Consider the following 23,557-nt stretch of genomic DNA (forward strand, 5'->3'; position numbering starts at 1 on the left):
TTTTTATTCTTACCCTTTGTGGCCCCTTAGTTCTCCTGCAGTCCATCTCTTTCTTGGCCTTTGCCTGACTCCACTACTTCTGCTACTACCTCTCTACTTCCTTTCTTACTACATACCTCTCTTGTCCCGTCCCTGTCAGCTGGCCTATGTATACTGCCCCCTTCTCCTCTCCTTTCTGTGTAGTATATATACAACAGTGGTTATAACTATGATCATAATTTTTAAAATGGTGGACCAGTAAGCCAGTGGAAGGCCCCAGTCAGATGACCAAAAGCTCCAACATCTGGTCATTATCTGACGAAGACCCGCGTCGGGAAACACTTGTCCTGTTTCCTGGCAAACCTTACCTAACCTAACCTCTCCTTTCTCTTAGTGTGACTTTGTAAATGGTCCAAGTCAAACAAACGTTGTTGTAAGCTCCTCTCTCCTATGTGCACGTTATTTGTGTATTGTTCCAGTCACGGTATTGTGCCTTTTTTGTTCTTAATACATATAAACCCTCTATATCAGTGGTTCTTATTTTGGGGTATCTATAACCCTTGAGGGGTATTGGAACCAAATAATGGGGGTATGGAACTCTATTTCTGAACAATTTAAAAAAAAGTTGTTAGAATAAATTATCAGTTGTTCTGTTCCTAGTTATCTACAGGTAGGGCCTGCTTTACAATGCTTTGCTTTACAGTGCTCTGCTTTAAAGTCCTTCCCTTTATGATGTTTCGCTAATGCAGTGGTTTTCAATTATACCCAGAACCTAACCTGCTGTATAAGTGGGGCCCATAACCTAAACTGCTGTATAAGCAGGACCCAGAACCTAACCTGCTGTATAAGTGGGGCCCATAACCTAAACTGCTGTATAAGCAGGACCCAGAACCTAACCTGCTGTATAAGCGGGGCCCTACAGTAGCCTAGAACCTAACCTGCTGTATAAGCGGGGCCCTACAGTAGCCTGGAACCTAAACTGCTGTATAAGCGGGGCCCTACAGTAGCCTAGAACCTAACCTGCTGTATAAGCGGGGCCCTACAGTAGCCTAGAACCTAACCTGCTGTATAAGCGGGGCCCTACAGTAGCCTAGAACCTAACCTGCTGTATAAGCGGGGCCCTACAGTAGCCTAGAACCTAACCTGCTGTATAAGCAGGGCCCTACAGTAGCCTGGAACCTAACCTGCTGTATAAGCGGGGCCCTACAGTAGCCTAGAACCTAACCTGCTGTATAAGCGGGGCCCTACAGTAGCCTAGAACCTAACCTGCTGTATAAGCGGGGCCCTACAGTAGCCTAGAACCTAACCTGCTGTATAAGCGGGGCCCTACAGTAGCCTGGAACCTAACCTGCTGTATAAGCGGGGCCCTACAGTAGCCTAGAACCTAACCTGCTGTATAAGAGGGGCCCTACAGTAGCCTAGAACCTAACCTGCTGTCTCAGCGGGGCCCTCCAGAAGCCTAGAACCTAACCTGCTGTATAAGCGGGGCCCTACAGTAGCCTAGAACCTAACCTGCTGTATAAGCGGGGCCCTACAGTAGCCTAGAACCTAACCTGCTGTATAAGTGGGGCCCTACAGTAGCCTAGAACCTAACCTGCTGTATAAGTGGGGCCCATAACCTAACCTGCTGTATAAGTGGGGCCCATAACCTAAACTGCTGTATAAGCAGGACCCAGAACCTAACCTGCTATACAAGAGGAGCCCAGAACCTAACCTGCTGTACAAGAGGAGCCCAGAACCTAACTCCCCTCCTCCATGCTGATGAAGGGGAGCTTTTGATCCAAGGAATTGGATCTATCTTCCCCTTCCCCAGGTGCTATAAGACCCCTATGGGTTTAGTGCTTTCCTCTATAAAAAGTTAACTCTTCTTGAGGAAGACGTGTCCTGCACACCTGCCTCCTGACAAGAAAGGTGTGAACCCTTACACCTGCCTTTAGACAAGGCAGATGTGTCCTCTATACATGCCTCCTGAGAAGGCAGGTGTGTGCCCCCCACACCTCTCCTGACAAAGCAGGCAGGAACCCCCACACTTGTCTCCTGACAAAGCAGACAGGAATCCCCACACCTGTCTCCTGATAAAGCAGGCAGGAACCCCCACACCTGTCTCCTGACAAGGCAGGTGTGTGCCCCCCCACACCTGCCTCCTGACAACGTTCCTTTAATTTGATGCTAATTATTATAATCATGGGGGAGCGCTGAACCCGTAAGGATTATGCAGCCAATTAATGCCAATATGGTGTAGGCTTTATTATTATTATATTATTATTATTATTAATATTATTATTATCAAGTTAGGAGAGAACAGTAGAGGCCAGAATATAATGTAGGAGGGGCACACACCTGCCTCCTGACAAGGCAGGTGTGTGCCCCATGCACCTGCCTCCTGACAAGGCGAGTGTGTGCCCCCCACACCTGCCTCTTGACAAGGCAGGTGTGTGCCCCCCTGCACCTGCCTCCTGGCAAGGCGAGTGTGTGCCCCCCACACCTGCCTCCTGACAAGGCAGGTGTGTGCCTCCCACACCTGCCTCCTGACAAAGCAGGTGTGTGCCCCTCCTACATTATATTCTGGCCTCTACTGTTCTCTCCTTACTTGACAATAATAATAATAATATAATAATAATAATAATAATAAAGCCTACACCATATTAGCATTAATTGGCTGCATAATCCTTACGGGTTCAGCGCTCCCCATGATTATAATAATTAGCATCAAATTAAAGGAACGTTGAAACCAGGTATCGGGATCCATAATGTCTGATAATTCATCTCAAAATCCATCATAGAGACAATAAACCACACCGAAATATGGAAAAAACCACCGGGAGAAATATTCCGGTGGATAATACGTCCCAGGGGGTGAATATTAGGGTTAAATAAGGAATATTAGGGTGATATGTGTGGAGGTCACGTGACCTGAGGCGCCATATGAAAACAAGTTGAGTGTTGACGCAGGTGGGAGGACGCCATAGTCTTCCTCCACCTATTTTACCTCCATTTAGCCTCCTCCGAGGCCCTCCAGCACTCCACGCCTCCGGAGTGGAGGCTGCTGCACTCCCTGGAGGCCCAGAGTAGAGGTAATAGTGGAGTTAACAGCTAATAATGGAGGGAGATGTGACCTGGGACGGACATTGTTGATTCTCTCCCTGCTTTAAATATTCAATATTTTTCATCCTCGTTTTTACCATTATATCTCTTGGGGTTTAAGACACGTTTCCAGCACTTGGGGGTTTCTCGATGCGATGTTTCGCCCCTCAAGCACCCGGCTACTGCAGTGTATTAAGTGTTAATACAGAGCAAGACAATGTAATAAATGGCTTTACTCTTGCTTATTTAATTATGTTTCTAATTTAGTTGTCGAAACTGTAACTAAATGGACTGTAAACTTTTATGTAAACTTTTATGTAAACTTGTGTTAACCTCTGTTAACTTCTGTATTAACTATGTTAACATAAAAGTTAACATAGTTAATACAGAAGTTAACATAGAAGTTAACATAGAGGTTAACACAGAAGTTTACATAGTTAACATAAAAGTTTACATAGTTAACATAAAAGTTTACATAGTTAACATAAAAGTTTACATAGTTAACATAAAAGTTTACATAGTTAACATAAAAGTTTGGTATAAACCTTTGTAATAAATACCGACAAGTTGCTTTAGAAAGACACGTAAGCAAACACTATAACATATTTATTAGAAAACGTTTCGGTCCTGGGACCTTGATCACTTCTAACATACAGAGGTAGAAAGACATTATATATATAGGCGGAGAGTGAGATGTGACGCACGTGACCTGAGGAATGTCATAAGAACATAAGAATGGAGGAACACTGTAGAAGGCCTACTGGCCCATGCGAGGCAGGTCCTTATCAAAACAACCTCTGCCTATGTGTGTGATGAATGGTTTGAAAAACCGACAAGTTGAAGATTGAGACACTTATGCAGGATATGGGAATCTTTATTCAGGACGGGTAGACGGGATGAGGACGGGTAGACGATGAAATCATGTGACTCCTGTGTTGTTGGGTTGGTGCTGCTTAAGTATCATGTATGCCAATGTTTTTGAAATTTTGTAGTTTCCAGTGTTGCGTTCTATAGTGTCGGTGACGGCGATTAGTGAGGCTTCTAGGCACCGTCGGCGTCTGAGGTCTGGCATTTGATGAACTGGAACGAGGCACAACTCGTTCTCACCGAACCAGACCTCAGACGCCGACGGTGCCTAGAAGCCTCACTAATCGCCGTCACCGACACTATAGAACGCAACACTGGAAACTACAAAATTTCAAAAACATTGGCATACATGATACTTAAGCAGCACCAACCCAACAACACAGGAGTCACATGATTTCATCGTCTACCCGTCCTCATCATAGGCAGAGGTTGTTTTGATAAGGACCTGCCTCGCATGGTCCAGTAGGCCTTCTACAGTGTTCCTCCATTCTTATGTTCTTATGACATTCCTCAGGTCACGTGCGTCACACCTCACTCTCCGCCTATATATATAATGTCTTTCTACCTCTGTATGTTAGAAGTGATCAAGGTCCCAGGACCGAAACGTTTTCTAATAAATATGTTATAGTGTTTGCTTACGTGTCTTTCTAAACCAACATAAAAGTTTACATAGTTTACATAAAAGTTTACATAAAAGTTTATATAAAAGTTTACATAGTTAACATAAAAGTTTACATAAAAGTTTATATAAAAGTTTACATAAAAGTTAACTTCAATGTTAACTTCAATGTTAACTTCAATGTTAACTTCAATGTTAACTTCAATGTTAACTTCAATGTTAACTTCAATGTTAACTTCAATGTTAACTTCAATGTTAACTTCAATGTTAACTTCTATGTTAACTTCTATGTTAACTTCTATGTTAACTTCTATGTTAACTTCTATGTTAACTTCTATGTTAACTTCTATGTTAACTTCTATGTTAACTTCTATGTTAACTTCTATGTTAACTTCTATGTTAACTTCTATGTTAACTTCTATGTTAACTTCTATGTTAACTTCTGTTAACTTCTATGTTAACTTCTATGTTAACTTCTATGTAAACTTCTATGTAAACTTCAATGTAAACTTCAATGTTAACTTCAATATTAACTTCTATGTTAACTTCTATGCGAACTTCTTTGTAGACTAATATGTAACTTCTAAGTAAACTCAAATTTCTATGTAAACTTTTATTTAACTTTTAAGTATACTTCTCCAAAGTCTGTATGAATTTGTTACTTCTGTGTAACCTACTGTGTTACTTCTGTGTAACCTACTGTGTTACTTCTGTGTAACCTACTGTGTTACTTCTGTGTAACCTACTGTGTTACTTCTGTGTAACCTGCTGTGTTACTTCTGTGTAACCTACTGTGTTACTTCTGTGTAACTTACTGTGTTACTTCTGTGTAACTTACTGTGTTACTTCTGTGTAACTTACTGTGTTACTTCTGTGTAACTTACTGTGTTACTTCTGTGTAACTTACTGTGTTACTTCTGTGTAACTTACTGTGTTACTTCTGTGTAACTTACTGTGTTACTTCTGTGTAACTTACTGTGTTACTTCTGTGTAACTTACTGTGTTACTTCTGTGTAACTTACTGTGTTACTTCTGTGTAACTTACTGTGTTACTTCTGTGTAACTTACTGTGTTACTTCTGTGTAACTTACTGTGTTACTTCTGTGTAACTTACTGTGTTACTTCTGTGTAACTTACTGTGTTACTTCTGTGTAACTTACTGTGTTACTTCTGTGTAACCTACTGTGTTACTTCTGTGTAACTTACTGTGTTACTTCTGTGTAACTTACTGTGTTACTTCTGTGTAACCTACTGTGTTACTTCTGTGTAACTTACTGTGTTACTTCTGTGTAACCTTCTGTGTAACTTACTGTGTTACTTCTGTGTAACCTACTGTGTTACTTCTGTGTAACTTACTGTGTTACTTCTGTGTAACTTACTGTGTTACTTCTGTGTAACCTACTGTGTTACTTCTGTGTAACTTACTGTGTTACTTCTGTGTAACTTACTGTGTTACTTCTGTGTAACTTACTGTGTTACTTCTGTGTAACTTACTGTGTTACTTCTGTGTAACCTACTGTGTTACTTCTGTGTAACTTACTGTGTTACTTCTGTGTAACTTACTGTGTTACTTCTGTGTAACTTACTGTGTTACTTCTGTGTAACCTGCTGTGTTACTTCTGTGTAACTTACTGTGTTACTTCTGTGTAACCTACTGTGTTACTTCTGTGTAACCTACTGTGTTACTTCTGTGTAACTTACTGTGTTACTTCTGTGTAACCTACTGTGTTACTTCTGTGTATCTTACTGTGTTACTTCTGTGTAACTTACTGTGTTGCTTCTGTGTAACCTACTGTGTTACTTCTGTGTAACTTACTGTGTTACTTCTGTGTAACTTACTGTGTTACTTCTGTGTAACCTACTGTGTTACTTCTGGGTAACCTACTGTGTTACTTCTGTGTAACCTTCTGTGTTACTTCTGTGTAACCTTCTGTGTTACTTCTGTGTAACCTTCTGTGTTACTTCTGTGTAACCTTCTGTGTTACTTCTGTGTAAACTTCTGTGTTACTTCTGTGTAATCTTCTGCATTACTTCTGTGTAACCTACTGTGTTATTTCTGTGTAACCTACTGTGTTACTTCTGTATAACCTACTGTGTTACTTCTGTGTAACCTACTGTGTTCTGTGTAAACGTGTGTTACTTCTGTGTAACCTGCGTTACTTCTGTGTAACCTTCTGTGTTACTTCTGTGTAAACTTCTGTGTTACTTCTGTGTAAACTTCTGTGTTACTTCTGTGTAATCTTCTGTGTTACTTCTGTGTAAACTTCTGTGTTACTTCTGTGTAAACTTCTGTGTTACTTCTGTGTAACCTTCTGTGTTACTTCTGTGTTACTTCTGTGTAATCTTCTGTGTTACTTCTGTGTAACCTACTGTGTTACTTCTGTGTAACCTTCTGTGTTACTTCTGTGTAACCTACTGTGTTACTTCTGTGTAACCTTCTGTGTTACTTCTGTGTTACTTCTGTGTAATCTTCTGTGTTACTTCTGTGTAACCTACTGTGTTACTTCTGTGTAACCTTCTGTGTTACTTCTGTGTAACCTTCTGTGTTACTTCTGTGTAACCTTCTGTGTTACTTCTGTGTAACCTACTGTGTTACTTCTGCATAAATGTCTGTGTTACTTCTGTGTAACCTACTGTGTTACTTCTGTGTTACTTCTGTGTAAACTTCTGTGTTACTTCTGTGTAACTTTGTGTGGACTTTTGTCCAACAAGAAATATTTTTTTTCCTTTACGAGTAATGTCACTCATCAAGTAGTTGATGTTAAGTAATGTAAAGCAAAAGTAATGTAGCTAAGTAGTATTGTAAAGTAACATGAAGTTAAAGTAACAAAGTAAAGTAACCTAATGTTACAGTAATGTAAAGTTAACATAAAGTAACAGAGAGAGTAGTGTGTGTAAATTACCCTCCAGGATAACCCAAAGAAGTCAGTGGTTTATTTCCATTGTGGTCCTGTAATGTGATCCTGTTACATGTATTTGTTTAATGGATTAAACTGGTTTTGTTGGGATTGTTGGTTTTTAAAGGCTGTGGAAGGATTGGTTTGTCTTGACTTTTTTTGGGTTGTTCTAGGTTATTACGTGTACCTGAGCACAAGAAAGACGTGCTTCCTGTTTGCACTCGCATATTTACCCCATCTAATGTAAAACCCAGTCGGTGGTAAATCATGTAAACTATATTTCATCATATAAATCTGCCAATGACCAGCATTCAGTTACTACCATATATTCTTCTTAAAATATACAGATGGCTGATGAGTGGCGGATAGCTAGCCTCAGCCAGACAATAGATGATGACGACGATGATGATGATGTGGCTGATCTGGTGCCCTCGACACCTGGACAGGAGGATATTGATATGGCGTCACCTTCACAGGACAGTGCCTCGTTACTTGGTGTCATGACAGAACAGCATGGGACAGGTACGTCAGCTGCAGTAATTCCTTGTTTGTGCATGCACATAAGTATAGCCTTGAAATTCAGACTCCTTAAAGCCAGGAGCTTCTCGAAAGGTAGATTTCACCCCCCCCCAAAAAAAAGAAAGTAAATGAAGAATACAGTGGACCCTCGGCCAACGATGGCATCGATTAACGATAAATCCAACTAGCGATACATTTTAACGCAAAATTTTTGCCTCGACTAGCGCTAAAAAACTCGACCAACACTATTAGTTCCGTCTGAGACGCGTCCACTTCTGGCCAGTGTTTACAAGCCAGCCAGCCACCGCAGTCGCTTCCAAGCATACAATCGGAACATTTCATATTATCACAGCCTTTTTAGTGATTGCACCTGCAAAATAAGTCACCATGGGCCCCAAGAAAACTTCTAGTGCCAACCCTACAGCAAAAAGGGTGAGAATTACTATGGATATGAAGAAAGAGATCATTGCTAAGTATGAAAGTGGAGTGTGTGTCTCTGAGCTGGCCAGGTTGTACACAAAACCCCAATCAACCATCGCTACTATTGTGGCCAAGAAAACGGCAATCAAGGAAGCTGTTCTTGCCAAAGGTGCAACTATGTTTTCGAAACTGAGATCGCAAGTACTCGAAGATGTTGAGAGACGCTTATTGGTGTGGGTAAACGAAAAACAGATAGCAGGAGATAGCATCTCTCAAGCGATCATATGTGAAAAGGCTAGGAAGTTGCATGACGATTTAATTAAAAAAATGCCAGCAACTAGTGGTGATGTGAGTGAATTTAAGGCCAGCAAAGGTTGGTTTGAGAGATTTAAAGGGAAGGGAAGTAACCCCGGAAAAGGACTTGCCACCTCAAGTCCTAATGGAAGGGGATTCCCCTTCTAAACACTAAGACCATCAACACTCTCCCCTCCTCCCATCCCATCAGTCATCACCAGATCTTCAATAAAGGTAAGTGTCATGTAACTGTGCATGTCTTCTTCAGTTTGTGTGTATTAAAATTAATATTTCATGTGGTAAAAGTTTTTTTTTCATACTTTTGGGTGTCTTGCACAGATTAATTTGATTTCCATTACAGTGGACCCCCGGTTAACGATTTTAATCCGTGCAAGAGGGCTCATCGTTATGCGAAATAATCGTTATGCGAATTAATTTTCCCCATAAGAAATAATGGAAATAAAATTAATCCGTGCAAGACGCCCAAAAGTATGAAAAAAAATTTTTTTTACCACATGAAATGTTAATTTTAATACACACAAACTGAAAAAGGCATGCACAATTACATGACACTTACTTTTATTGAAGATCTGGTGATGATTGATGGGATGGGAGGAGGGGAGAGCATTATCTTCTTACTGTTTAGAAGGGGAATCCCCTTCCATTAGGACTTGAGGTAGCAAGTCCTTTTCTGGGGTTACTTCCCTTCTTCTTTTAATGCCACTAGGACCAGCTTCAGAGTCACTGGACCTCTGTCGCACAACAAATCTGTCCATAGAGCTCTGTACCTCCCGTTTCTTCAAGACTTTCCTAAAATGGGCCATAACATTGTCATTGAAATAGTCACAAGCACGGCTTGCAACAGCTGTGTCAGGGTGATTTTCATCTATAAAGGTTTGCAGTTCAAACCACTCTGCACACATTTCCTTAATCTTTGAAGTAGGCACAATGGATTCCACAACTGGCATAGGCTTCTCAGGGTTAGCCCCAAACCCTTCAAAATCTTTCTTAATTTCCATACTAATTCTCACCCTTTTTACCACAGGGTTGGCACTAGAAGCTTTCTTGGGGCCCATGGTCACTTATTTTCCAGAAACACCACCGAAAACACTGTAATAATACGAAATATTCCGAGTGTATGCTTGGATGTTACCGCGGAGGCTGGCTGGTAAACAATGGGACGGCCGGCACATGTGAGGGCACATTGGACGCGTCTCGGACGAAAATCGGTATGCGGGTTTTTAATCGGTATGCGGGGCAAAAATTTTGCGATAAAAGTAATCGTTATGCGGAAAAATCGCTATGCGATGCCATCGTTATGCGGGGGTCCACTGTATTTCTTATGGGGAAAATTAACTTGACTAACAATAATTTTGACTAACGATGAGCTCTCAGGAACGGATTAATAGCGTTAGTCGAGGGTCCACTGTATACATAAAGACTACAAATCACGGAACATTCAAGGTTTGAACACATGGCGAGTGAATTGTAAAACTCCAGGCCAGTGTGTAAGCTACTGAGCCAGCTGGCTATAATAAGATTCATCCAGCTAGGTATATTTTTTATTGTAACCAGCTGGCCCAGTGGCTTATGCACTGGCCTGGAGTTGTATGACTCGCTCACCATGTGTTCAAATCTCACCTGTTCCATAGTTTATTTGCAATTGTGTTATTAGGATTTCATGAGTAGTAGATAGTCTACAGCATACACAAAAAATGGATGAAGAAAATAAGGTGTAGTACAGTACTCAGGACTATATGCAGCACCTGCTCTCTTCCATATAAACATTATACTCGGTCAAACTGTGTTAAGTTATTTCTAAAAAAAATTTCAACTTTTACAGTGCGTATAAAAATATAAATCCTGATTTATCACACACAGCCTTGTTATATGTGCTAGATCTATAATTCAGTAATTTTTAAGGTTTAGAATTAGTCTGCCCAAAATTCTTTGTAACAATGGGTTTTGATTAGAATGTGTAATAAAATATTGTCCTGAAACTAACCAACCTATAACTATACTAACTGTAAAACAATCCAGTGTTACTTTTTTTTAAACAAACACGCAATCTTTTATTTCCACAAGCTACGGTGCATAGTTTTAAAATATTGATGATATTTGATAGTATCCATGGAGAGCTTTCTCATAAAACTAGTCTATATAGTGATTTTTGCAAATGTAATTGAAAAAAAATTACATCCAAAATTAAATAGCATGTGCTATGAAGGCCGTTCCATGTACTATTAAATTTTGTTGGACTTTAAGTTGCATTTACAAAGACACACTATGTAGGGAGTTTTATGAGAGATCTTTCTGTATGTACAATTCGAGTATTATTTAAGCACCTAATCTATAAACTTGCAATCAGATTACACTCCTTGCAGTTATGGATTTGTATGAATTATGTAAACTTGTGAGCACGTTGCATTCTTGTGTTCCAGTCTATGAAATAATTGCATTCCTGATGTTTCAACCTTTACAAAAAATGCACCCCTGATGTTTCAGCTTCAGATTGAGTGGCATTCCTGGTATAGTATGTTGCTGACTGAGGAATGAGGTCCCTGGCAACTGCCTGGTTCCTCAGTGTACATGTGAATACAATTGTAATATTAAAATAGACATGGGGTAACTGCTGATGAGTGATATATGCAATCAGTAATAGATCTTCAGTTGTTTATTAGGTTTCTACGAAAAAAACATGCACTCTATGCATGAAATTTACGGATGTCTTCTCCTCGGCTTACTATGGAGTTATGTTCTGATGAACCTATCGGAAGTTGAAAGTATCCTAAGTCAAATGTGAATGATATGATAAATAACTATTGTCACTGAATAAGTAAATAAATAAATAAATATTGTAAATAAATGCAAGTACAGTGGACCCCCGGTTAACGATATTTTTTCATTCCAGAAGTATGTTCAGGTGCCAGTACTGACCGAATTTGTTCCCATAAGAAATATTGTGAAGTAGATTAGTCCATTTCAGACCCCCAAACATACACGTACAAACGCACTTACATAAATACACTTACATAATTGGTCGCATTCGGAGGTAATCGTTATGCGGGGGTCCACTGTATTGAAAAGTAAATAAATGAATACAAGTTTATCCAGTCAATAAATGTATAGTACTGCACAGTACAAAAAAAAAGCTTTAAAGTTTTATCACACCATCGTAAAGTCGAAATATTGTATGTCGAACCATATTAAAGCAAGGAGCATCTGTATTTAACTACTGATGCAGCTGGTAAACAATTGTGACAAACCATTCATGTTTCAGCTTAATAAAATCATTATTATATACATGTAATCTTCAGTACCTTATGAATCTTTTCCTAAGCGACATGAACTCTCCGCACATTCAAAGGCTCCTCTATTTACATAGTCTTGTGTAATAGTCGTGTGCGAGTAGGACCTGCCTAGCATGGGCAAGTAAATCTACTCCAGTGCTTCTGTGTTCTTATGTTCAAAAAGTGTTTGGACCAAGTGTATTTTTATCACAAATTACACTTTATGCTATTTTTTGGGGTTTTTCAATACTTTTCTTATAAATTTTCAGCTTCTCTCTCCTATGTGAGGGTTATTTGTGTAATGTTTCACATTACAGTTATTGAAGTCCTTTTAAAGTCCCTCAAACTCTAGGGTAGATTCGTATGTATATGAGATATACGAAAAATTAAACATCTTTTGGTAAAAAGTGAAAGTGTTAGATTGCGTCCATAGTAGAGCACTTGGCTCTCTTCATCTCCTTGTAAAACTGTTGGATTTTTACTCTTCATGACCAATTAGAAAATTTGTTTTGTTTACAGGCTTCAGGAGTGGATTCGTCACAAGAATTTTACCCTCATCATATTGACAATGACTCAGGATTTACGATGTTTATTTTAACCCTTAAACGGTCCAAACAGATCGATGTTCAAATCCGTAGTGCTCCAAAAGTAGATGTACCTTTTTTTTACATATTTTCAAATATAACAAAAAAAAATGTAAATTAAAAGTTTTTTACACATTTTCAAATGTAAAACAAGAAAGAAGATTACATTTTTTACATACTTTCAAATGTTGAAAAAACGTATATATATATGTTTGGACCATTTAAGGGTTAAGTTAGATTGGGTTTGATTAGGTTAGAATGTTGTCTAACAATCAAAATTAACCAATTATAATATGCTACAACTCCAGTAAATGAAAATCAACATAAAATAATTAGTTTACATACATTAACAAAAAAGCGCACCATCATTCTCGCAGGAAAATGTATGTTGCTTTTCATTTATTGGTGATGACTAGACAGTCGGACTTGAGTCCTGGAAATGGGAAGTACAATGCCTGCACGTTAAAGGAGGGGTTTGGGATATTGGCAGTTTGGAGGGATATGTTGTGTATCTTTATACGTATATACTTCTAAACTGTTGTATTCTGAGCACCTCTGCAAAAACAGTGATTGTGTGAATGTGGTGAAAGTGTTGAATGATGATGAAAGCATTTTCTTTTTAGGGATTTTCTTTCTTTTTTGGGTCACCCTGCCTCGGTGGGAGATGGCCGACTTGTTGAAAAAAAAAAAAAAAACTAGACAGCAGTCTAGCCTAACTAAACCTAACGTAATTGAAGGTGATGTAAATTCAGTAATTTATTGTTAAGATGTGGGTAATATTCTGTGTAACTAGTTCACTGATGAAGCCTGTCCAGACAGTCAGTTTTTTTTATTGTAAATACGATAGTTGGAAAACTGACTGTTGCTGAAGAGGAAGGTTTGTTTTTCTCCGCTGATCAATCCTAGAGCGCTTGGCAGCACTCTAGGGTTGCGACATTTAAAATACATCATTCTTGTCTCGGTTTTTGGAAAAAATCATTAGAAAGGTTTATAATGTTTTAAAAAAAGTATAGATTTTCTGGGCTGGACTGTAGTTTGTGCGGTATGCTCTAACCGTATTATAACATAGAATATTAGAACACTATTTCTGGTATAATACTTTCAGGCTCTGGATTTCATTTTTTTTTTTCTTTTGTTTCCCTACTTCAATTTTAGAATGATAAAGGAGGCTGTTGTAGGGAAAGTGAGTAGTGGCATTGTGTTGAGTGTGGAGATAGTGGTAGTTGTCATGCCATAGATCAGATGACCTCATTGTTGTTAATTTGAGCTTTCAATTGCAAATGCAACTCAAGAAGCAAGAGTGTGTAAAAATGTAGTTCCTCCTCAGTATTCTGTTTGTAGAATGTCTACAGAATATAAGGAATAAGTCACAGTGCCATGGCCGGAAAAATTCACAAATAACTCGTGGTCCAACAGATGTGTTTCCTCTCTTAAGTGCGGGTTGTTTGTGAATAAAGCATAACTCTAACTGAAAGGGTTAAAATAAGTTTTTTCCCTAATTTACCAACATGTCTTTCAGGTCGAAGAAAATTCCCCCCTGCTTTATCGCTTGGATTACCAGAAGATCCAGAGAATGAGTCTCTTCCTTTCTTGGCTCTAGAGTGGGATTCTCAGTTTCCAGTCACGCCTGCACAAGAGAACGGACATTCCTCGGATAATAATAATTTTCTGAAGAGAAAGGCAGTCTCTCAAGGTCTTAAAGATAATGGCTTAGCCAGTGAGAACTGCAATGGTCAGAGTGAGGCTGAAGCTGGTTGTTCAGCTCTGTGGGGCACCAGAAGTACAAGTATGTCCTCAGCATATTAAATTTCCTGCTTCTGCTCTGTTATAATTATAAATACACTGTATATATATATACAGCACTGTATATACACCTACCTTCAGATCTTCACGTATTTGGACTTCTCGAATTTGCTTCGACATACCTAATTAGGACCACTTTACTGTCCAAGTTGCCTTCCCTACTGGGTAGTATGCATAGTATACAACGAGAGTGCTCTCTGGTCTTACTTTATTTTGGTCATGGATCAGAAACTTATTTTTTTTTCACCAGCATGTGTTTATTTTATATTTTGTTGACCTCTTCCATTCTGCATCATGGTACCTAAATGCTCTGTTGATATTTAATCAAAAACTCCCACCGAGAAGTGTTTTCTTATGCTGGAAGTGCATATAAAGCTATCCAACAAATTGGAGCAAGGTAAATACATTCTAAGTATAATTCACAGCCACTATGTAAACAAGGTCACCAATTGCTCAATTAGGAAGATTGCAAACAAGATCAAGAAAGGTGTAAGTGGATCTACTTCACTTTTTGCCAAGTGTAGAAACTATGCACGAATCTGATAAAGATGGGAAATGTATTTTTGTAGTGACTGAAGGTTCAAAATTGGGGAAGATTCCCCATCAGCTTTCATCATTTATGTTACCTCTGATGAAGTGAGTTGATGGGTTCCCTGCTACAGAGGTGTTTTGAGCAAGTGTAGAACACCAGTTAATGGTTCTGGTGTAGTTTCCCCACTTCCTAGTCTTGAACCAGGCTGCTTAAACTGGAGAGGAATTACAGTATTACAGGATTAATATCTAGTATTAACCCTTAAACTGTCCAAACATAGATCTACGTTTGCTCGCATAGCGCTCCGAACGTAGATCTACTTTTTTTTACATGGTTTCTTGTAGAGAAAATCATGGTCGGAGCTCTACACGTGCAAACGTAGATCTATGTTTGGACAGTTTAAGGGTTAAGGAGCATGAAGGAAAGCACATTGTATACTGAATGTAGATAAAGCTTGTAAGATTTATCTGCTAGCTTCTATTATTTTGGATAGAACAGACTAGTAATCCTGAGAGAGTGCAAAGCTTTTGAAAGGCTTCTGTTTCACATTAGTTTCGTATTTTGTAAATAGCAATTTCTATCAGCAGCTAATCTTAAATAATCTACAGTGAATTAGTCTAAAGTGTAAATTCTTTGTTATAGACTTGTGGGGAAAGTCTGTGCAGTATGTGAGCAAAATGCTGCAACTGGAGTGTTTATCATATCCTTCAACTATAACAGTATTTATAGCTGGCTATGGCCAGACTGAAGATGAAACCAGTGTAGAAAAATGAGTAATATCATTAAAAGAATTATTGGTACTTGTCGGCATAGTTTGCCTACATATAGAATGTGCAGTAGGACTCCCATATCTGTGGGAGATGTGTTCCAAGTACCTGCTCTGGATGCCAAAACTGCGGATAGTAGCAAACCTTATACATGTATACAAGTCCTATACATACTTATTATGCACAGTAAGGAGAGAATCATCACTTTTTCACTGATGGGAAGCACTTCACGGCTTCTCTTAGGTTTTGGAGAACTGCCAGCTTCTCGACTTTTGTGCTTTGGGGCCAATGTTGTGCAAAATTAAGAGGTATTTTTGAGCCACAGTCAACAGTGGATAACTGAAACCGTGGATACCAAATCCATGGATACAGGGGTTCTACTGTACTGTATTTATCATGTCTGCTGTATCCCCACTTGAAGAGAAGAAAATGCATTCACTGTCAGAGGAGTACAGATGTGATTCAGTGATGGTCTGATTACCAGATCACCGTCATTTGTCTCAAACGTTCACTCGTGTTCTTGTTGACTCCAAAACTCATTAATGGCTAATAATTTTCTCGAACTTCTTCACAAATATTACCATACTGAAACTTACATAAAATGTCAAACCCAGAAGCCAATGATATTTTTTTCCTTATAATGCTCATATTGTATTTCATTTTCATGTACTGTATTTGATTCATTTTCATGTATTTTTTTTCTTCATGTATTTTTGTGAATTTTATTTACTTGTTTTATTTTTGTAATCAATTTTCATGCACTTGATTTACTGTTTTGTTTTTAATGCTAATAGTTGATACTAAAAGAACCCCTGTAAAGAGTTTTTTTTTTTGGGGGCGGGGGGAGGGGGGTTATCCTAGGTAATTTTCACATGTATATTATTATTCAAGACAATTGTAATCATCCTAAGATTATGTAATTGTACATCAATAAACTTAAACCATTCTCCTCCACTCTGATCAAACGTACTCACACCTACTTCTTGAATACTCAAGCCGCTACATCTCTATCTTTACAACTCGGTTCCATCCATCCCCAGATTTACGTATATTAATTCTCTTGCTGCATTTATTTTAAACGAACGAAAACCATCTCAACAACCAATTAATTCACTCTGAATATTTTCTTTTTTAACACATTGGCCATTTCCCACTGAAGTAGGGTGATCCAAAAAAGAAGAAACACTTTCATCATCACTCACTCCATCACTGTCTTGCCAGAGGCATACTTATACTACAATTTGATATCACAACACCATTTTCTAATATTTTTTGCATAATATTCATACTACACATGGTTCTTGGACACATTTTGACTGCTTTCAGCTGCCTCCTTGTTGCAATGTTCAAACACCATACTTTGCAGCCATACGTATGTCAGCACACTGCTGTGATACACCTCTTTCTGCATCCATTGACAAACTTCTTTTTTTTTTCCAGATTCTTCAACACTCCTACTGTTTTTTCTCTCTTAAGTGAATCACCTCATCAACCATAGACTCACCTGCCACCACATCCACTTGCAAGTATCTAGATATATTCTCTCTCCTTACTAATTCCTTCTACTTTGACTTCTTCCTTTCACTCCTAGACTTCTTTCTTTCATTACCTTGCTCTTTTCTGGGCTTGCTTTCAACTATCTGCTTTTTACACTTACACTTACACTTACACTTACACACACACTTACACACACACACACACACACACACACACACACACACACACACACCTCTCACTCCACTCTCTCTCTCTCTCTCTGTCTCTCTCGCTGACTCTCTCTCTCTCTCTCACTCTCTCTCTCTCTCTCTCTCTCTCTCTCTCTCTCTCTCTCTCTCTCTCTCTCTCTCTCTCTCTCTCTCTCTCTCTCTCTCTCTCTCTCTCACTCTCTCTCTCTCTCTCTCACTCTCTCTCTCTCACTCTCTCACTCTCTCACACTCTCTCCACTCTCTACTCTCTCTCTCACTCTCTCTCTCACTCTCTCTCACTCTCTCTCACACTCTCACTCTTTCACTCTCTCTCTCTCTCACTCTCTCTCTCACTCTCTCTCTCTCACTCACACTCTCTCACTCACACTCTCACTCCTCCTCTCACTCTCTCTCACTCTCTCTCTCTCTCTCACACTCTCTCTCTCTCTCCTCTCTCACCTCTCACCTCTCTCACACTCTCACTCACACTCTCTCTCACACTCACACACTCTCTCACCTCTCCCTCACCTCTCTCTCACACTCTCACACACTCTCTCACACCTCAGTCTCTCTCACACTCTCACACTCTCTCTCACACTCACACTCTCACACACTCTCTCACACTCACACACACTCTCTCACACTCACACACTCTCTCACACTCTCTCACACTCTCTCACACTCTCTCACACTCTCTCACACACTATCACACTCTCACACTCACACTCTCTCACACTCTCACACACTCTCTCACACTCACACACACTCTCTCACACTCACACACTCTCACACTCTCTCTCACACTCACACACTCTCACACTCACACTCTCTCTCACACTCACACTCTCTCACACACTCACTTCTAAATGCCACCACAAACTCTCGCAACTTCTCATTAAATTCTTCCCAAATAGCAAATAATTAATTTTTTTTATTTTACCACATTGGCTGTCATTCATCATGATAGGCTAACCCAAAAAAGGAAAAACATTCACCATCACTCATTGAATAGCTGTCTTGCCAGAGGTATGCAGGCATCACAGTTCAAATGGTCTTCTGAACTGCAGCTTCCCTACCCATCCTTTAGAGTATCTTATATGACTAAACCTCTTCTATAGTTTATAGTTTATATTTTTATAACCCCTTCTAAAAAAACAGACAACCACAACTACAACACATATCACTGTCTAAGGTCTTTAGGTACTGGTAAATATTTCCCTTTTTTATGTATCCTAACCTTCATTTTTCTCATCTCAGATATTTTTCTTCAGCTTGTAAGTGTGCTAAATAATATATACACTTACTATACCTGCTATGTCACACCACCATCCACCCCTGTCACTTTTACAAAATAATCATGTGCAGCAATTGCCTATACCCTCTTGATAATTTCATGGTGGCTGTGGATGTCACTGAGTTCCACTTCAAATTTCCTGAAATTTCTCTTAACCCGTAAACGGTCCAAACGTATATATACGTTTTTTCAACATTTGAAAGTATGTAAAAAATGTAGATGTTCTTTTTGTTTTTTTTTACATTTGAAAATATATAAAAAAATGTAGATCTACTTTTGTAGCACTACACATGTGAACGTAGATCTGCTTGGACCGTTTACGGGTTAATAACTAAAGTAAGGGTACTTTGAGGCTATTATAGCATTCCTTATTAATCAGTTGTTTGGTACTCGTGTTGGCTGGGATTAAACATTAAATATGATTTAACTGGCGCAGAGCTTACAAAGCAGTGTCCATGTAACTAAATAATTACCCCAAGATTTGTTTTAAAACATTGACTATGTATGACTTCCCTAAATACAGTATGCCCCATTGAAGGGCATATAGGCCCACAGGCTAACTAGCCAGACAAGAAGTTTTACTCTTGTCGAGTGCACTAGGCCAGGCCTGAGTTAGGTGGTGGACGAGAGTGTTGTGGGGTTGACAAGGATCAGTGCTTCATTACTCTTCATTAATTAGATGGCTTTGCTTACAGTAACCTAATCTTACTGATGATAATATTGATATTAGATATGTTGGTTTAAGGGATTCTGTATGCTTCCTATAGTTTGAGTTGTTGCCCTAGTGTCTTTATTAATGTAATTACAAAATACATGGTCATATTTTTGTGTTAACTGTTTTGCATATATGTTCATTGATATGATTACGGATAGCTGTGTTAAATATATTGGTAAATTAATCTTGTAACAGCCAAGTTTCAGCAACAATTATAACAGTTATCACTTAGGGGTTTAGATAATGCAGATGTTGCAACGATCTATCAACTCTGTAACGTACTCTAAGCTCACATTTTCCTTAACTCATTATATCTTCAACATCAGAATTGCTTTAATCACCTTGTCTTACCTGGATCTTCATTATATATTTGGCATCATAATTGCTTTAATCATACTAACTTACCTGCCAGTTTGAGTTAGTTTTTTCATTATATACTTTAACCCTTAAAATTGTGGCATTCTAAATTCATGTGGCTTGATTGTTTAACATTTTTGCTGAAGTTTCTCTCGCTGCAAGTACCTTCAATTAATCATTTTGTTCAGTGTCCAGTTTTGTGTTGTCTAAGAGCTTGTCTTGGTGTATAGGTGAGGTGCAGCTTTAAGTAGCCCCTGTGGCTCTAAATGTAATAATGTAGGTGGGCTGAGTGTGCCTTATAGGAACTAGCTTAAGAGTTTGTCTTCAAGAGTTTAATGGTTGTAAGAGTTTGTCTGATAGTTCTAATAATGTTGGTATGTTTGTAGAATTACTGACAGTGTCAGGTACAAGGACACATGTTCAACTAATGTGATATTTTATTGTGGCAACCTTTTGCTCCTGGAGAGCAAAACGTTGCCACAGTAAAATGTCATGTTAGTTGCACGTGTGTTCTTTTACCTGTTTACGAGTTGTTGTATTTGTTGTCTTATTGTTTCTCTGTCTTGATAGTTGTTGTAATTGCTTTAATAGTTTGTCTTAATATTTGCAGGTGGGAGCGGTGTCGCTAGAGGATCTCGAGGGAATGGTGATGGAGAACATTCATCTGGAAGCAAAGAAAAGCTGAGTGATGGAACTAAGGGGGATAATATTGACGACGAAGGTGGAGGGGGCTCTGGAGGAGGAGGAGGAGGAGGAAGAGGGGACACGAAAGATAGAAGGGATGGAGAGGCTGGCGAGGGAGATGGTAATGGTAATGGTGATGGTAGTGAAGAAGAAAAGAGACGAGGGAAATGTGAGGAAGAAGAAAGTAGCCATGAACCATCAAGCGATTCTAGTGATGGGTACGTTGATTTTTTATTTCATTGGCAACTGTCAAGTTACATTAGTGTGATAACTTTATTTTGTAATAATGGTAGATTTACTGACAAAATTTTAGGGAAATGAAGACAGATGCAACTAATGTGATATTTTATTGTGGCAGTGTTTTACTCTAGGAGCTTTGTCAAGCTGTAATGGCTTGACAGAGCTCCTGGAGAGTGAAGCATTTCCACAATAAAATGTTAGTTGCATCTGTGTCCATTTAACTAACAACTTTATTATGTACCCCCATATTCTCTGTGTGGGTAGCAGTCACACCTGACCTGTTGTATGGGCAGTAGTCCAGAGATTAGAGGCACATAATAGATCTAGGAACTGGCTCTTGACATAGCAAAACAAGTTACAATAGTACAGTGGAGTCTCGGTTTTCGTGGTTAATCCGTTCTAAAAAGTTTGACAAAAACAGAATCACACAAAAACTGAAGTAATATTTCCCATAAGAAATAATGTAAATCCAATTAATCCATTCCAGACACCCAAAAATATTAACAAAAAATACATTTTATAGAGAATATAGCTTTACATACAGAAAACAATGAGAAATAAATATAAATGGCTAATGAAATGGATAAATGAACATTTAACATCACTTTTACCTTTATTGAAGATGGCAAGGAGGGTAGAGGGAGGAGAGATTATTATTTGGAAGAGGAATCCCCTTCCATAAGGACTTAGGTATCAAGGCGCTATCTGGGGTTACTTCCCTTCTTTGTCTTTTACTGGCACTAGGACCAGCTTGAGAATCACTGTACCCCTGTCTCACAAAAAATCTGTCCAGAGAGGTCTTTTTCTGGTGTTTCTTTAAGATTTGCCTAAAATGGGACAAAGCATTGTCATTGAACATGTTGCAGACACAGCTTGCAACAGCTGTGTTAGGGTGATATTTCTCCACAGAACTTTGCAACTCTCTCCACTTTGCACACATGTCCTTAATCATTGAAGAAGGAACATTCTTCCCTCTCTCTTCTTCCTTCTCCTCTGAAGCAATTTCCTCAGCTGTGGTCTGTTGCTGTTCCATTTGAAGGTCTTGCAGCTCTTCAGTGGTTAACTCTTCCCTGTGGTCATCCACCAACTCTTCCACATCCTGGCCACTCACATCCAACCCCCTGGACTTCCCCAAAGACACAATATTCTATCGTGTTTCTCACCTTCTTCGTCAAAGGACTGGCACTCGGAACTTTCTTTGGCCCCATGGTGGCTTGTTTAGCAGTTGCACTCAATAAACAAGCATGGTTTATTGAATCCTAGCATGGTTTTACAAAGGGGCATTCCTGCCTTACGAATTTACTAACTTTTTTCACCACGGTATTTGAGGAGGTAGATCATGGTAATGAATATGATAGTGTATAGACTTCAGTAAGGCTTTTGATAGAGTTCCACATCAGAGGCTATTGAGGAAAATTAAGGCACGGAATAGGAGAAATTTTTTCCTGGGTAGAGGCATGGTTGATAGATAGGCAGCAGAGAGTTTGCATCAGTTGGTAGAAATCAGACTGGGGGCACATCATGAGTGGTGTTCCACAAGGGTCAGTGCTGAGCACTTTAGTTGTTCACAATTTATATAAATAACATTGATGAGGGAATAAATAGCGACATAAGCAAGTTTGCTGATGATACCAAATTTTTTTTTTTTTTTTTTTTCCAACAAGTCGGCCGTCTCCCACCGAGGCAGGGTGACCCAAAAAAAGAAAGAAAATCCCCAAAAAGAAAATGCTTTCATCATCATTCAACACTTTCACCACACTCGCACATTATCACTGTTTTTGCAGAGGTGCTCAGAATACAACAGTTTAGAAGCATACACATATAAAGATACACAACATATCCCTCCAAACTGCCAATATCCCAAACCCCTCCTTTAAAGTGCAGGCATTGTACTCCCCACTTCCAGGACTCAAGTCCGCCTATATGAAAATAACCGGTTTCCCTGAATCCCTTCACTAAATATTACCCTGCTCACACTCCAACAGATTGTCAGGTCCCAAGTACCATTCGTCTCCATTCACTCCTATCTAACACGCTCACGCACGCTTGCTGGAAGTCCAAGCCCCTTGCCCACAAAACCACCTTTACCCCCTCTCTCCAACCCTTTCGAGGACGACCCCTACCCCGCCTTCCTTCCCCTATAGATTTATATGCTTTCCATGTCATTCTACTTTGATCCATTCTCTCTAAATGACCAAACCACCTCAACAACCCCTCTTCTGCCCTCTGACTAATACTTTTATTAACTCCACACCTTTTCCTAATTTCCACACTCCGAATTTTCTGCATAATATTTACACTACACATTGCCCTTAAACAGGACATCTCCACTGCCTCCAACCGTCTCCTCGCTGCTGCATTTACCGCCCAAGCTTCACACCCATATAAGAGTGTTGGTACTACTATACTTTCATACATTCCCTTCTTTACCTCCATAGATAACGTTTTTTGACTCCACATATACCTCAACGCACCACTCACCTTTTTTCCCTCATCAATTCTATGATTAACCTCATCCTTCATAAATCCATCGTCTAATTCATTCAAATGAGGACATTAGAGCACTCGAGGAAGATTTGAATAGACTGATGCGGTGATTGGAAAAGTGGCAGATGCAGTTTAATATAGACAGATGCAAAGTTCTGAACATTGGATAAGAAAATAACCATTGCAAAAAGGATTTGGGAGTTGTGGTTAGCAGTAATCGAAAACCAAGACAACAGTGCTTAAGTGTTTGCAATAAAGCGAACAGAATCCTTGGCTTCATAGCAAGGATCATAAATAATAGGAGTCCTCAGGTTGTTTTTCAACTCTATATATCTATGGTTAGGCCTCATTTAGATTATGCTGCACAGTTCTGGTCACCGTATTACAGAATGGGTATAAATGCACTGGAAAACATACAAAGGAGGATGACAAAGTTCTTC

The 23,557-nt window shown here is 39.2% G+C and overlaps 1 protein-coding gene across 3 annotated transcripts in view; it reads left to right on the top strand.

Moving 5' to 3' along the window:
* The first annotated feature begins 2,894 nt into the window (after positions 1-2,894).
* LOC128699816 (TP53-binding protein 1) overlaps positions 2,895-23,557 on the top strand; it is a 75,836-nt gene continuing 55,173 nt past the window's right edge. For 2 of the 3 annotated variants that reach the window (XM_053792568.2, XM_053792569.2), the window contains exons 1-4: positions 2,895-3,053; positions 7,794-7,968; positions 14,073-14,339; positions 20,317-20,608. In XM_053792568.2, the coding sequence (XP_053648543.2) occupies positions 7,794-7,968; positions 14,073-14,339; positions 20,317-20,608 (734 nt within the window). In that variant the 5' untranslated portion in view covers positions 2,895-3,053. The remainder of the gene's footprint in view (positions 3,054-7,793; positions 7,969-14,072; positions 14,340-20,316; positions 20,609-23,557) is intronic. The other variant, XM_053792570.2, reaches the window with a different exon arrangement.

The sequence above is a fragment of the Cherax quadricarinatus genome, chromosome 81 (assembly GCF_038502225.1).
Source record: "Cherax quadricarinatus isolate ZL_2023a chromosome 81, ASM3850222v1, whole genome shotgun sequence".
Taxonomy (NCBI): Eukaryota; Metazoa; Arthropoda; class Malacostraca; order Decapoda; family Parastacidae; genus Cherax; species Cherax quadricarinatus.